Below are 16,817 nucleotides of genomic sequence, written 5' to 3' on the forward strand. Positions count from 1 at the left end.
CTGCCGTGTCTCCACCGTACCACGATCCATGCACGGCACCACTACCGATGATCATGAGGTGGCAGACAACACCCCATCGTCCACACAGGCAAGAGATCCTAGCCTAGTAGGCATCTAAAATCAGACGTCTCACAAGCCTGTCTGGCCCAGACAGCATTTTATATAGCCACCACCAGACAACATTTTACAGCTACCAACCAAACAGCCAGCCTGTAGTTTTTACTTGTCGTCGACTCTAAGGCCTACCTTAAACAAACCAATTAGTCATTCATGGAAACAAGGTGACTCATGCCTGTTGCATTGTTATGTTGGACATACAAACCATTATGAAACAAACTTTTTTAAAAAAAAACTAAATTTGCTTCAAAATTACGCAACTTCATATAACTATTTGGGACATGATTAAAACAGCACCCTAATTTTGCACCTAAATTACCCACATTTGTCATTATAAAAAATAAAACAAAGTAACTCCTAAATTTGGTTCTCAATTTAGCAACATATATATATATGTCATTATGAAAGATATTATAAAATAATCTCTTTAATTTATTTCTAAACTACCCATATCTATAGATATATAAGAAATAAATTTAAATATCCCTCAAATCTATTTCTAAATACAAATATAAGGTATTTATAAAAAAAATATTCAATAACTATAAAGTATTATATATTTTTTGAATCACGTACACACTTGTATCTTTGTGTTTCTCTCTGTCTCCCTCTCTTGGCAAAAAAATATTATGAGTGGAGATAATGTAGAGTGTAGGCAGGAGAGAAACCAGTATAAAATGCATCCGGTGCTAACTAACATTCCGGTGGCATGATATAATTCATAGCTACCGCATGTTGGATTGAAAATGTATGAAGGCATAATATATAAATGTACATTGGGGGACCATGGGGAATTAGCAGTAGTAAGTTAACTGCTAGTTAGGTTGCCATATGCATCCATATCCATGGCATTCCGGAAGCACCTATTGTATCCAAGCTTAGTGTTTTTTAATTATTATCTTGAGACATTGGGGGCTACCAAATTCAGCAAAGCCAGTCAGGATCGTGATAAGGTGAATCTTCTCTATCCAATATTGTTTGGAGATAAATAGTGTTAGGACAACAAGAACCGTATGACAAAACCAAATGAAATTATTTACAATGGTTTAGGGAAAATTGGATGGCTCACGAGCACTGATCTCACAGCTAGAAAGGCAGAGGCACGTATGCCTACTAAATGGCACCAAGAGGCACCGGATGCCTACTAAATGGTGGGGTCATAGGCACCATATGCCTACTAAATTGGTTGGATTAGCACAAAAAAAGGTGCGATAATTCCATTTTCAAAAATGTTTTTATGTAATCAAGGGTAAAATGGTAAATCTATAATAGAAGAATAATGTTTTGAGTAGTATAGTTGGTGTGGATGATTGAAGCTAAAGATCCATAATAGAAGCGACAAGATCATCTCGAATTTAAATCTATAAGAGAGATTTTATCACCAATAGAGCTCACCAAGATAAGATTGAAGGCTATTTGATTTGGTGGCCCTAGCTGAAATTGCACAGTCTTTAGATAGTAATAAAAAAAATGAAGAGACAAGAATGATGACAGTAGCTCTAAATCTGGCTTAGAGATCATGCAATAGTAGATAGAATAAATGCGCATAAAGAGAAGACAATTATAATCAAATAAATAAACAAAACTATTAGTAAAAATAATATTCGAATAAAAAATCTAAATACTGCAACAAGCAAACTAGCTACCTGTTTTATTTGTGTGGGCAAACTTGCTAGTTATTGGAGTAACTTAAGCATACTGCTCTGGTAGTCAATTTGGTTAAAGAGACCCCACGGTGTCAAACATGATGATGTCGTCTGGTCTCGAATTGTGGGGAACACAATGTCCTTGAACAAATCTTATGCGGCCGGTACTCTATTTTATTGAATGAAGTCATGCATAATACTTGTTTCCTCAAACATAGTTCACGAACGACCTAGCTTTCATCAAAGATTGATCCACGTAGAGTGACGAAAATCAATGATAAAACCTAACTAAACTACTGGGTACTGAACCGCAAAAATAATTAACATACTCTCTAAAGAAAACTGAGATATCTAATCGACGTTGCATTGCTTAAACTACTTATTGAATACAAACTAAGAAATTTAAACTAATTCTTGTGTATGCATGGTCATGGATGAATGTACGTATCTCTCATGCATTAGAAAGAGGAGAAGCCTAACTCCAGATGGCATGGCGCCCCTGCCGGCCGTCGCCAGCAGCCCCTCCATATGCTCATTATCTACGTCGTCGTGGTTCACCAGGACCGGCGCGGCCATCTTCTTCTGTTCTGGCGCAGATGGTGTCCACAGCAGCTACCATGTTGTCCTGCTGGACAGCAGCCACCACAGGGGAAGAAGCGATCATCGCCGCCGGCGCCGGGTCGGACGCCTGCTGGCGACAGATGGCGATCTGCTGTCTAACAAACTGGAGCTCCATCTCAGAGTCGCGGACTTGTCGCCGCAGTTCTTGTATGATGCCGAGGCAGCCGCCGATGGGTCGGCCGCGCGAGCCTCCGACTGGTAGATGAGCGAGCGCATGGCCGCGGGGCCGTACTTGGTCAGCGTCTTCTGGATGTTGCTGGTGCCGAAGAGGCGCTGGGCGTCGGTGAAGCGGCCCTGCTGGTCGGCGGGTAAGTAGGGGGCGAGCGGGCAGTCCAGGTCGCACTTGCGCCGCCAGAACTTGCACCCCGCGCATGCGTGGTTGTGCACCGTGCTCCTGCTCCCGCCCCCGTGGCCGGTGGGGGTGGGCCACGGGGCGCGGGAGGAGGACGCGGAGCCTGGAGAGGCGGCCGAGTCGTTGGTGTTGGTGGCGGCGGTGGCACTAGTGTCGACGTGGAGGTGGAGGTGATGCGGTGATTGGCAGCTGTGTCTGTGGCTTTGACGAGGAGGTGGACATGGTACACGCGGGCGTCGGCGTAGGGATAGGAGAGGAGAAGATCGAGAGGGCAGCGGAGCGGAGCGGATCGCTCGCCTCTCCTCTTCACCGCAAGAATATAGTGGGCGGCTGGCGATTAAAAGAAATTAGCTCGCCGTCGCCGACGCCGAACGAACAACCTCCATGCACGCGCATGGATGCATGCGCTCGTTCGAACAATCTCGATTCAACAAGTAGCAGCATTTGCATGCGCTAGATAAGAGAGAGTTGAGATGATCGAGATCTGTGCGCCCTTCATCGGACCCGGTAAGGAACCGGTCACTTAGCTTGTTGGATGATCGATCAGTTTGAAGGCCGAATTACCCGTGAGGACCGGACCACGGTGCCGCACCGGTACGTCCTCGCGGAGAAGAGCAGCCCGACCGGCAGCCCCAAGAACCGCAGCATCTCCCCTACGACGGCCAACAACGCCAGCGCGCCGGCGCCGGCGCCTCCGGCCGACTCGCCGGGACCACCGACAGCGCCTTCAGCTCCAGCGCCATCGACAAGGTAAGTTCTCACCCACCCAGCGTACGTTCCCCTGTCACATTTGTCGGCACGGGCAGCTCTCTGACCGTTGCGCGCGCGCGTGCGCACTTGCTGCAGTTCGCGCTTCGGTTGCTGTACGTCGCGGTTGCCGTGGGCGCCTGCGCTTTCCTAGGTGAGCACTGAGCAGCAAAAGGGTAGCAGTTTCCAGTTTTTTACCTAGCGGCGACGATCTTGTGCAACTTTTACCCGCCCATTGACGCTGTCAAAATGTTTGTAGAGGGGCTGTGCTGGACGCAGACCGCCGAGCGGCAGGCGTCCAGGATGAGGCGGCTGTACATGGAGGCCGTCCTGCGGCAGCAGGTGGAGTTCTTCGACACGTCCAGGCCGTCCTCACCGCAGGCCACTTAATCTCTCCTCATCAATGTTTCAGCTGCCCAACGTCCTGGCGAACATGACGCTCTTCTTCGGCGCGCTGGTCGTGGCCTTCGTCTTCGCGTGGCTGCTAGCGCCCGCGGGCCTCCCGTTCATGCTCCTCTTCGTGGCCCCGAGCGTGGTCCTGGGCAAGCGCATGGCCGCAGCGGCGGGGGAGGCGCGTGCGGCGTACAAGGAGGCGGGCGGCGTCGCCGAGCAGGCGGTGTCGTCCATCCGTACCGTGGTGTCGTACCGCGGGGAGCGGCAGACGCTGGAGCGGTTCGGGCGCGCCCTGGCCCGGAGCACGGCGCTCGGCATCAAGCGGGGCTCATCAAGGGCGCCGTCATCGGGAGCCTGGGCATCATGTACGCCATCTGGTCCTTCATGTCCTAGATCGGCAGCGTCCTCGTCATCCGTTTCCACGCGCAGGGCGGACACGTCTTAGTCGCCTCCATCTGCATCGTCTTGGCCGGAATGTAATGGCTTGTTCATTCTCAGAAAAATCAGATAACTGCATGCATGCGGCTGGCCTGATACATACATGGCACTGCTCTGATGTTTGCAGGTCCATCATGATGGCTCTGCCAAACTTGCGTTACTTCGTCGACGCCGCCACGGCGGCGGCACGGATGCGCGAGATGATCGACAAGCTGCAGCCTCTCGAGACGGAGGGCAAAAAGGGCGCCACCAAAGAGGACATATCAGGGGCCAGATCACGTTCACTCGTCTGACTCCGCCATTGCCGGAGTACCTACGGTGTCCGGGGAAGACCACGGCGAGGAGGTCGCGAGGATGGCACGGCGAGGCGCGTCTGCTGCGGCACCTGGAGCAGTGCTCGCCCGCGCAGATAGAAAGGGAGAGGATAGGGAGATGGGAGTGGCGGAGACGGATTGGGAGGAGCTTCAGAGGCGGCAGCGGCAGATTGGGACGAGATCCAGAGCTCTGCGGCGTCGTCCCGGTCCCAGCGACCTGAGCCTATGCCTGGGCGTCCTCGCCGTCCACCACGACTGGCTCCACCAAGGTGATTCCTGTACTGACACTTGATTGCTCATTGCTGAATGAACTGAACCAACTGAACTTAACTGTCTATCATGTTCAGGACAATGAAGGGCAAGCAGACTCAACTGTAATGCTATTTGCTCGTCAAGCATCATGTCGATCTTCAGATGAAGGATGAGAATGGGTCAAGTGTCATCTGCCAAGGAACATGCTACCTTACACTAGCTGTATCATGCAATTGGGCATGTGCTTTTTTTAATTGCAAAATCAGTTGTACGAGTAGCACTGGCTGGTAGTATATATTCATTTTCCAGAGCATATAGGTGCTCGCTGTTTTCTATGTCAGGGTTGCAAGTTCAGAACTTAGTTTCATGTAACAGAAACATGGTCCAAGTTTCCGTGTTTCGACGTTTGTTGTCGAAATTAGACAAGTTGTAAAATGCGATTTTTGTCTGAAATATATTTGGATGTTCTGAAATCAGCAGTGGAATGCATGTCTGAATAATCTAATAATTGTTTCTGTGGAATGCATTATTCTGAATAAGCACTGTCTGTAAGGTTCCTATTCAGAGCAAAGCCAACAGACTGTACATGTACATGTTCCATTTCATAAGGTCACTTGACAACGAATGAGCACAGTTACATAGATTCATGATTTTGCACTCCATCAAAATGTAACTTCCTAACAGTGGTTTGCACTATAGCATCTTGATCAACTCCCATTAAGAGACTTGTGTATCCTCCTGGAATGTATGGAGCAGCCATTGCAGAAGGTTCTGGAATTAAATTGAAGTGTGCCATTGTAGAATTAGCATATCCACTTTGCAGGAAAGGAGCATCCATGGATGAAGATGGCCCAGCATTAAAATTCTGTCATATATTGCATAAGAAAGTGTTCAGGAAATCATGCTTGTAATTATAAGGGAATAAATTATGAAAATAGGTAATATCTTACTGTTATTTGGTTTGGAACAGAACTTTCATCTATTGTTTCTGCAACATTATTTTTCAGATCGTCACCTACAATAAAACATAGTTCAATATTCTAAAAAAACTTGTAGACATAAATTGTATTCTTTGGGCAGGTCAGTACCTTTCTTCTGAGAACCTTTCTTCTTTTTCCTAGACTTCTTTTCAACAACATTTTTAAAACGTGTATTCTTTGGACCTTTTATTACTTGAGGAATTTTAAATGATATTCTACCATTTACTGCATCTTGAACACATTCATTTGGAACTGGAGGAACCTCGTCGGATTTTTCATGTGTCTCACTTAGATAAGTATCTGCTTCCAAGTTGAAGTCATGTAGAGCTTTCTGCAATTTATCAAGAAGTTTTTGTGATGGCGAACACTTCAATGCAAGAGATGTGGCCTGGCGAGATATAAGTGCTGCCTGTGATTTCAAATCTCCCTTCTCAGTTCCTTGCTTTTCAATATAAAATCCATTTTTCACATATTTTGTCTATCTAGGCAATATATATTGCGATGGCAAATTGTATACTCCATTCAAATTGAAGACTCTGAGAGCATGCTTACATAATAAACCTGTAAGATATAGTTTTCTATTTAATTAATAAACCTATATTACACCTTACAATGTATAAATTAAAATGTAGTAGTATATATACCTATGGATTCAAACATCCGGCAAGAGCATGTAATGGTGGAATCTTCAGTGTTCAATACTACTGTTGCTCCATGGTCAGACTGCATATACTTAACAAAGAATGTCAAGTGTGTCCCCGCAGTTTTCAACAATTCACAAGTCAATGTAAATTGCCTTTTAAATTCTTCCTCAAACTCTGAATACATTCTCCTTGTATATGATTCAGCTGCAGTATTCAACATAGGTAGGTTTGGAATGTATGTAACTGGATTCTTTCGGCGGGACTGAAAATCGGCATCCAACTCATTTGCACGGAGACTAGCTGCAACCTTGTCACATTCTACAAGGAGTTCCGAAAGACCAAGTTTTCTACGAAATCTTTTCTTGAAGACATTGTTCATACCTTCGCTCCTTTGGGTCGAGTTCATGTCTGCTGTAAAAGAGTCGCGATATACTGCAGTCCACTTTGCCCTCAAAGCATATAGATTTGCCATCCATGAGTTTTCCTCCAGGTTGTATTTGGCCAACAATTCATGCCATTTCTCTATGAAGTATGTCTCAGATCTGTCTTCGTACACACATTTTTTGAAATCAGATAGAAACTTGTTATCTGACTCATTCTTATCCAACTCATTCTTATTCGACTCATGAATTACGTGACTCAGATGTTTAGCAGCATTTAAGCAAATATGCCACAAACAAAGACGGTGCCTTGTATTTGGGAATACATAAGCAATTGCTCCTGCCATAGCCGTATCTTGATCAGTGAAAATTGTGCTTGGGTGCTTTCCTGACATAGCTGTTAGGAAGGTTTCAAAAAGCCAAACAAATGATTCTATAGATTCATTAAATATAAGTGCACATCCAAAAATTATCGTCTGCTTGTGATGGTTGGTGCCAAGAATCGGAGCAAAAGGCATTTCGAACTTTTTAGTTTGAAATGTGGTGTCAAATGACACAGCATCACCAAAGCATTTGTAATCCATGATGGATTGACCATCTGCCAAAAAAATTTGCTATACGGCCATCATTCTTGTCTACCTGAATAGCATAAAAATGTAGGATCTTGTAACTACTTATTTCTCAGGTATTCAGATAAAGTTTATGCATCATTGGCTTCTAAATACTGTCGTCGCTCGCAACCAATCTCATTATAGCAATCCATCTTAGCAAAAGGTAAGTTCTCTTCCCCACCATAAAACTCTTTCATGAACTCATAAACTTGGGAAGGCTTCATTCCAGCTTCCCGTATCTGCCCAATTAGTTTCCTGTCTGCTTCAATAACTTGTCGTTGGGACCTCAGCTTGTGTGACTTATTTGGACTAGCAATATAATGATTGTGCTCTTGTATGACCTTTTGCACTGTACAAATCCCCTCCTTGCTGATACTAAACTGAACACGAGCATCACAACCCGTCCTTGTAATGTCCTTTTGTGATGACTCATTTTCTCGTTGTCCTTGGCTACTGCAAACCATATATTTGCGGTGCTTTGTCCTGCTCTTTCTAACACTAAATCCAATCTTGCCAGCATAGGTGTTGTACATCTCATAAGCTTTTTCCTCGGATTGAAAAGTCATTCCAACTTCAGGAATAATCAAATTTTGCCTAGCTTTATTAACCACCTCCTGCAAATCAATTGCTAATTGAAGGTGTACTATAATAAAAACAAAATAGCATATGTTCTGACAAATTTGTTACTTATATGATTTTTTACCTCATCAAGTGCTTCATTCTCCACGGGTGCAGAAGTGTGTGAAATGGTGCCGATGGTCTGTACACCGGCCATAACCGTGGTGTTCTATGAAATATAGAAGAAAATGCATTTGTTTCATCAAAAGAAAAAAAAAGAAAAGAAAAGCCCCATCAACTCGAACAGATAACCAGCGCCTGTGTTACCTGTTCGTCTTCGTGACGACCAGCAGCAGCAACATCAATTTCTAATGCACATGAATCCTCCATGACAGAAGAAGATCCCATCGGGTCAACAGCTGCGATCCCTCCTTGGCCCCCAACATCATCCATGGAGTCTACTGGTTCATCCACGGAGACGACGGCGGCGGCAACTCGTCTAGGGCAAGGCACTGATCAGTGGCGGCAGCGTCCGTATTCAACGTGACTTCGGGTCGCGTCATTCAATATTCCTCAACACGACTGAAACGAGCCGATTTGGTGCTGTCGTCAGCTGATGCGGAGCCGACGGGAACGCACGCAAGCCGCCTAGTTTCCGGCTGCCGTCCGATGCAAGGCGCGTATACGTGGCGTCCATCCGGCCGAGGGGAGCAGCAGCCGCACCGTGCGCCCGTCGCTCATACAAATTTCTTCCGTGTTCCAGCGGCCGTCCTAGACAGGGAGGCTAAGCTCGGGGTCGTGCTCGATGTCACGCATCATCAACATGACCTACAGATGTTGTGAATGATGTTTTTTGATGTTGCAAAAGATAATTTTCGGTGTTGCATATATTGTTTCTCTATGTTGCAAACGGTGCGGTGGGAAATCAGATCTCAAAGTTAAGAAAGTTTGACCTGCACGTATTCCATAATAACTTTCTTTCTAGGATTGGAGGGAGTAAAGGCGTAAAGCATATCTCCTTCGCATCCGAATTTCGTGAGCCAATCAACACGCCGACGTGCTGCCCAACACCAGCAGATGCAGTGACTAATGACGAGCTCACAAAGCCAATGGGCCCACCGTTCAGTGACTACTACTCCTGATTCCCACCACCACTTCGTCATCACCACCACCTACCATGTACCAACGACTGTCGTGTGCTGACAAGTAAGCACAGAATCTGCGTTGCTCCTCGTCTGGTTTAGACATTGATCATCATCAACAGCAGCAGATTCAATCACCGGACATTGACCATTATTCATGGCATTCTTTCCAGCCTCCCTTTCTTCATGAGTTCTGATATCTCACCATTTTCTTTGTCCTGCAAAGAAGGACCTAACGATCAAGGACCACCCAGATCACAGAGGTATTCGATCAATTAGCCTGTGCGCATTTCAGAAAAGTTCAGTGAGACATGCTTGTGCTGTTGTGCAGAGCAGGTGAACTTGTATACACAGAAGAGGAGCTTGGGTTACCCGGCTGAGGAACTCTTGAGCAGAAGGAGGCAGGAAGAACAGTATGCTGCAGCGGGCGGCCAGCAATGCCTATTCATGGTGGTGGGCGAGCCATGTCCGCACCAAGCAGTCCAAATGGCTCGACAACAACCTCAGAGGTTCGTCTTTCTTGAGAGCACATCTCATCCATGTTGATTCAGCCATAACACCTGGGTCCAGCCAGTCACCCTTTTTGAGCAAGACTATGCTCAAGGCTTGCTTCATGTGCAGCTTTAGTTTTAGCATTTTAATGACATTTTGTTACAGTGAGTGAGAGGCTGGTTTCTCTGAACTATTTCTTTTCTTCTTCCAAGCTTGGATGATTTCCTGCAAAAGAAAACAAATATATGGCAGATACATGGTATGCAATCTGTGCAGGATTGTACCAAGAACATTTGGTTTCTAGCAATAAACACCTTAGTTCAGGTGATTATCAAAGTTATATATGGACCATCTAAGCATAGAGATGTACTATTCACTTGACAATGTCTGGTTACTCAGAGCAAGAAGTACTAATGCTTTTCATTCTAGTTTCGATCGGTACTGGCCTAGTAGTTACAAATACACTACAGTGTCATGATTGTGGTTTTTAAACATGGGTTTCTACCAGACTACCCGCCTAATGCCTGTTGCTTTTTAAACACTGTTTTTTCACAATCAAAACATTGCATATCATTATGCGCAAATAAATTGACCACAAAATTGAATACAGTAAAGTAAAGAAAGAACAAACTGAAACCTCTGTTCCATATCAACCAATTAACAATTAAAATTGCTTTGAACTCTACATTTTTATAGGGAGCACTATGACACATCCTTCAGCACGTATTTTGCAATCCATGGCAAAAAAAAAAAAAAAAACATTTAGACAATGCTTCTGAGATTTTTCTTTGTTTCTGGATATCCAGTGTCCCCAATTGTACCTGCTATTTTCATTGTTCAACATTATTGTATTTTGGGTGTCAAAAGATTTCCATGCATGTGCACCCGTGCAGATATGGAAGATAGGGTCAAGTGTATTCTCTTCCTCCTTGGGGAGGAAGCTGATTCTTTCGCTAAGAGGGCGGAAATGTATTACAAGCGGCGACCGGAGGTGATCAGTTCAGTGGAAGAAGCATACCGGGCATACAGGGCCCTTGCTGAACGCTATGACCATATGTCAGGGGAGTTACACAAAGCAAACCACACCATTGCAACTGCCTTCCCTGATCAGATTCAGTATTCATTGTTAGAAGAGGACGATGATAATCTTCCGAAGGCTTTTACCACAGTTGATCGTCGCAAAATCCACAAGTCAACGGTGGAGGGACTGATGAAGAAGAAGCATGGTCAGAAATCAGGACTGAAGGATTCAGGCAAGAAATCTGCAGCTCCAATCAGCAAGGATAATGCACAAGCTGAGATTAGCAGGCTGCAGAAAGAGATATTAGTCCTGCAGACTGAGAAAGAATTCATCAAAAGCTCTTATGAGAGCGGAATTGCAAAGTACTGGGATCTTGAAAAGCAAATTAATGAAATGCAGGAAGAAGTTTGCTACTTCCAAGATGAGTTCAATGAAAGTGCAGCGATAGAGGATCATGAGGCCCAGGCTTTGATGACAGCCACTGCTCTTAAATCTTGTGAAGGTGCCATTATCAAAATGCAGGAGCAACAAAAGTCATTTTTCAGGCAAGCAATGATTGAGTCCGAAAGAGTTAAGGTTTCTAGGGATAAACTGAAGGGTATCTTCAGAGCACATGGTAAATCACTAACATATTCAGGAAATTCTGCAGATGAGAATGTCAATAATGATGCCAGTGCTAGGAAAGATGAATTGTTCTCCATGAAGCAGGAGAAAACTCAACTACAAGAACTGGTAGGTAAGAACAGGGGATACTTCGAGATGAGCTCTGATCTTTCTGTGGAAGATATTGCAGAGAAAATTGATGAACTAGTTAACAAATTTGTGGATTTGGAACTCATGATTTCAACCCAGACTGCACAGATAAATAGGTTGTGTCTAGAAAATAATGAGCTGGAGAAGTCATTGCAGAAATTGGAGGAAGAGAAGACAGAACAAACCAGTGACCCGGGTGAATTAAATGACAAGCTCAAGCAGGCAGAAGAGGAGCTTATTAGAGTGCATAACCTTGAGGCATCCTATGATGCAGAAGAAAGAATATTCTATACAAATTTCACAGAAACAATAAATAGTTTCTGTGATATTTCACATATGCTGCAATCATCTCTCATTGAGCACCAAGCAGTTTCTAGGTGCATGCTGACTGATGAAGCAACAGCATCCACTGACACTGAACCATCAAGTGTGCATGGCAAAACAAGCCCACCAGAAGATCCTGAGATGGATGAAACTGCAAGCAAGGCACATGTGGATGGATTTCCTTATCGTCCAGACACATCAGAGCCAAGTATCTTCCATGACGATTGTCAGTCATCTAGTTGCCACTATGAGATTAAAGCAGAAGAGCATTCTCATGTAGATAAAACAGAGGATTTGTGGTGTTGCGAGTTTGAAGATAAGTTCAGTACATCTGCATCAGTGGATGTAGGAACAACAGAAAATGCAGACCATAATTTGTCTGCTGACAATAATAATGGAGGACCAGAACATGTTGATGAAATGACTAGTAACAATGAAAGCAGTGTGCAACCATATATTGTACACTCCCATGAGAGTGACCCATTAGAACAGCTGCATCACATTTCCCCAAGCAGCCCAGGAGAAAATGTGAAACAACAGGATAATGTGATGTATAACTCAACACAGTGTAACAACATGTCTGAGAGCAGGTCAGAACAGAATATGGAGATGAACGAAGCTGAAGCTTCATATATCACTAAAAATCCTAGTTCTACTAGTGGGGAAGTTGCAAATGTTGGAGATTAAGAGGATGTCATGATTAATCTGCAGCAATTGCTTATGACTGGACTCCAAGATAAGGAAAAGGTACTATTAGATGAGTGCACTTCCATCCTCCGAAACTATAAGAATGCAAAGCGAAGGCTTGCAAAAGTGGAAACAAAGAACCAGGAATGCCTGAATGAGATAAGAGCCATGATAAGTGAACTAGAGTGTGCCAACGGAATGAAGGATGCTGAGATTCGGTCACTTCGTGAGCTCTTGGAATCTTTAACTTACAAAGATGCATCACAAAGAGGTCATCAATTGAATTCAACCATGTCCCTAAGTGAGAAGAATGGAATGGTTAGGGGCCACCGAAGGACTCCAAGTATTTTGCAACTTCATCAAAGGGCACAAAGTGTCTCCTATATTCCTAGGAGAACAGAAAATAGTTCTAGCCTGAAAAATAACATGAGTACAAATTCTTCCATGGAACATGATGCACCACACAATTCTGTTACCATTCAAGAAAGCATTATCCTGGAGGATCTCACATCAACAAATGCAGTTGAGATGGAGAAAGCATCACCACTAGAAGAGAAGTTCAGAAGAAACATTGATGCACTTCTGGAGGAGAACCTAGCGTTCTTGATGAAGTTGAGCATGTCTTTCCAACAGATACAAGGATTTCAGACCAAGTATGATCAGCTACAATCTGAGATCAGTAAGCTAACAAATGACAAGCTAAAGCCAAACAAGAACGATACAAACAAATACCCTACAGGCTCAGAAATGGAAACAACAAGAAAGAGGCTAAGAGAACTCAAGATTGAATTGCAAGTATGGTCGGAACAGAATATGATGTTCAAAGGTGAACTCCAGTCTAGGTTTGATTCCTTATGCAACCTACAGGAGGAAATTGAAGGAGCTACGGAAATGGATGAAGACACTGAGCACAGAGCTAGATTCACTTCATATCAAGTTGCAAAATTCCAGGGAGACGTCCTGAACATGAAGCAAGCGAACAACAAAGATGCTGATGGACGGCAGGCTAGTTTGGATCATGTCAAAGGGCTCCACACAGAACTTGATAAGGTTCTGGCAAAGATTGACAAGAGCACTAGCTTATCTGGGCCGAAAGCTAGCAGCACCTGGAGGAATGCGCCCTCTAAATCAAAAGTACCGCTGCGGATGTTCCTCTTTCCAGCCAAGAAAAAGAAGACATCGTTGTTTGCATGTGTGAATCCAGCGTACCTTTCGAAGCAGCACAGTGACATGGCATTCTTCACTAAAATGAGCTAGGTATGCATGAGTGTTTGTCCAAATGCCTAAAGTTTCAAATATGCTAGTGTGTGATCTGATAGTCTAACATATTAATGTGATGATCAGGTCTTCTGGATGGAATCAAATATCAAATTCATCATGGAGAAAGCAAACAAGACTCAAGATTTGATGTCAGGTTGTGGCCTAATAATGCCAGAAGACTATATTTAGCTTATTTTTAAGGAATCTTGTAGCATCTTACTGGGACTAAATAACATATTCTTACTAACCAGCTGATTCAATTCAAAAGAGATATGCATATGCTGTACAGCTTTTTTACATTTGTAGATAATTTATTAGAAAAATAGATATTTTGAATTCGCAGAGAAGTCACTGTGTGCTGAAGAGAACAACTATACATGATGAAATTCAGCTTGTGCCGTTTAACATTGAGGCCATAATAAGTGATCTATTTAGTTCAGGGTTACTGCATTGCGTGGGCAGAATACTAGTCTTGCTGATCAGAGATGAGTAGTACAAGAAAACAACAGTAGAGTACACATCAAGCTCAGTCAGACAAGAGATATGATGGTAAGCACGCACCTGAGTGAGAGAGAGCCTGAAGGTGGTGTCCTCTCGGCGTGGCATTCCATCGAACAGTTCGCGGGCTGCGGGTACGAAGAAGCAGCGCAGGCACTTGCTGGCTTCAAAAGAGCTTCAGCGTTGCTGCAAACGCAGATCCAGGGAATCAGCTTCCCAGTCCAGGTGCAGTCCCGGCGCCATTCTCAGCCTGAGAGAGCTCGCTTCTCCAGCGGAATGGCGGACCCGGCACGGCGGAAGGACGGGAGACAGAAAACCAAACCATCAGCCCATGCAGGACGGCTAATCTATATCTAAATATATTTACATCTACGTATTTTAATAATCTCTACTAGTATTATATCTCACAATGTAAGTTATCCATGTCAATATTCACAAGCACATCTAAAGATGGCAGTCGGGTGGGTTTAGAGCTAAAACCCACGGGTTTTAGACCCAGGCGGGGGTGGATATGTAATTTCCCCCACGAATGCTTACTGGGTACCCAAATTTTTAATAGCCCATGTAATAACACCGCCACAATCCCAAATTATCTTGAGTGCCAAAAACCGCTAACGAAATGATCCTTGGCCACAAACCGTCAAGCAAATTCGCTCTGAGATAGGAGAAAAGGAAAATCAATTTCCTTGGTGGTTTAAAAAAATTAGAGGATTTTATGAAAGTTAGCATATACATTGTTCACAAATGGATATTTCTCTCAAAAAGTTTCATATAACCTAAGGCAAACTTTGAAGTTTGTACATCTCAAAACTTTTATTGCTCATACACACTTCAAATTTATAGACAATCTTACTTTTATCTTCATATTAATGAATGTGAATTTGCATTGGCACTTATTACGCAAAAAAATATTTTTATCAATTTTTCAAATGATGAACTGAGGAACCCTTCTAAAGGAACATGCAAAAAAAAATTATCCAATATAAGCAAATACATTTTTTATATGTAATATACTACATGTACATTGTTGTGAAGGATTTTCAATATTTTCTGAACTAATTTACTATTTTCTATAGTCTAAATGAATTTGTATGAGCTTAGGGAAATTGTAATTTTTTGGGTGCATAACCCTCAAGGAAATGTAAATTTCCTTGGCTATTTAGTATAACACTCAGGAAATTCTATTTTTCCTTGGCGGTAAAGAATAGCAGTCATGGAAATGGTAATTTTCTTGAAGGTTTACATTCACACTCAAGGAAATGCGTAATTTCTGATCTTTGAAACCTCTCGAGGAATATATTTTTCTTGGAGGTTTGCTAGCACAGCCAAGGAAACTATATATTCATTGGCGGTTATATTTTGGCACTTAAGAAAATTCGCAGCCCTCAAGGCAATTCTAGATTCTAGTAGCGTATGGCCCAGACCAAGAGTAACCCTAGGTATATAAACAGCAGCTACCATGACTTTCTATCCATCTGTCGATCTGTATCCATTCCCAAGCTATGGACAACTAAATACAAATGTTGCTAAATTTTTCTACAAACCTAGTTGAACTTAAGAAAGTTTGACCAGCACAAATACCATAGCGACACTTGGGACAGACGGAGTAAGCATCTAATCTACTAGTTAAGGGTCTGTTTAGATCCGTATTTTGTGTCTGACAATAAAACCTGTAAATAATGACATTCATTCAGATATGACTTCATGCGCATAAGATTTTTTTTCCACCTCTATATATGCATGGATGGGAGTACATTAGTACAATGAAATGAACAGCTATTTTCGCTCTAGTGAATTGTACGTGCAATGCTCTCCACAAGATCAAGAGAGTACGGAGAAAGAACTGATTGTCTAATCCTGCTGACTCAGTCGATATATATATAGTAGGCACCTACTATCAAAATGGGAAGGACCATGTGCTGTCATTCGTGTAATCGTATCTGATCTCATCTATTGAATAATGCTGTCATTCGTGATGCTTAGCTCGTTAGCTACCTGGCCTGGTGACGACCACACGAACATATATACTATTGACTTAAAGCAGGCAGGCATTTGGCTGTGTATAAATTGCCATGCCTGTCCAGAGCTTATGGGAAACGGTTAAGCTGAGCAGCTAGCTAGCTAGTTCATAGCTACGACATCTTTGCCATCTTATCGTCTTGCTAGCTTGCCAGCCAGCCGCATCAATGGCTTCTGGTGGCGGCGTCGCCACGCTTAAGAAGGCTGCTGCAGCGGGCTGCCTTCTGCTGATCGTCTTGTCCATGGATCCACCGCCGGTGACAGCGACAGCGGCCGGTAAATGTCCCGTTGATTGTACTAATCCGTGCGAGGAATACGCAAGCCACACTTGCTCTGGCTTGGTCAAAGCCAACACATGCTCATCTTTCACAGATGAGAAATGCAGGCAGTTGATGTTCGTGCCGTGTGTGACTAGCTGCTACGCAGGCTGCATTGCAGCCGTGTCGTCCTGCCTTTAATTAATCGATCTGTTTCTTCTATTTCCAAATTATTTTTGTTGTTATTCAATTCCCTATATACATGTGTGGTCCATGTACGTTTTACAATTTCATTTCATTTCAAGTGTTCA

General features: G+C 43.7%; 1 protein-coding gene and 2 pseudogenes across 1 annotated transcript; 2 read left to right on the forward strand and 1 right to left on the reverse strand.

The window, feature by feature from the left end:
* The first annotated feature begins 2,598 nt into the window (after positions 1–2,598).
* LOC136510325 (ABC transporter B family member 15-like) lies at positions 2,599–4,321 on the forward strand. The gene is made up of 5 exons (XM_066504815.1): positions 2,599–2,692; positions 3,308–3,486; positions 3,583–3,637; positions 3,743–3,825; positions 3,896–4,321. Exons 1-5 carry the CDS (start codon positions 2,599–2,601, stop codon positions 4,319–4,321), a joined length of 837 nt encoding a protein of 278 aa, XP_066360912.1.
* A 1,085-nt stretch (positions 4,322–5,406) lies between these two features.
* LOC136510326 (protein FAR1-RELATED SEQUENCE 5-like) lies at positions 5,407–8,519 on the reverse strand (annotated as a pseudogene).
* Positions 8,520–9,610: 1,091 nt separating this feature from the next.
* On the forward strand, positions 9,611–13,729 carry LOC136510081 (protein NETWORKED 2D-like; annotated as a pseudogene).
* Positions 13,730–16,817: the final 3,088 nt, after the last annotated feature.

Source organism: Miscanthus floridulus, chromosome 16, assembly GCF_019320115.1.
Source record: "Miscanthus floridulus cultivar M001 chromosome 16, ASM1932011v1, whole genome shotgun sequence".
NCBI lineage: Eukaryota > Viridiplantae > Streptophyta > Magnoliopsida > Poales > Poaceae > Miscanthus > Miscanthus floridulus.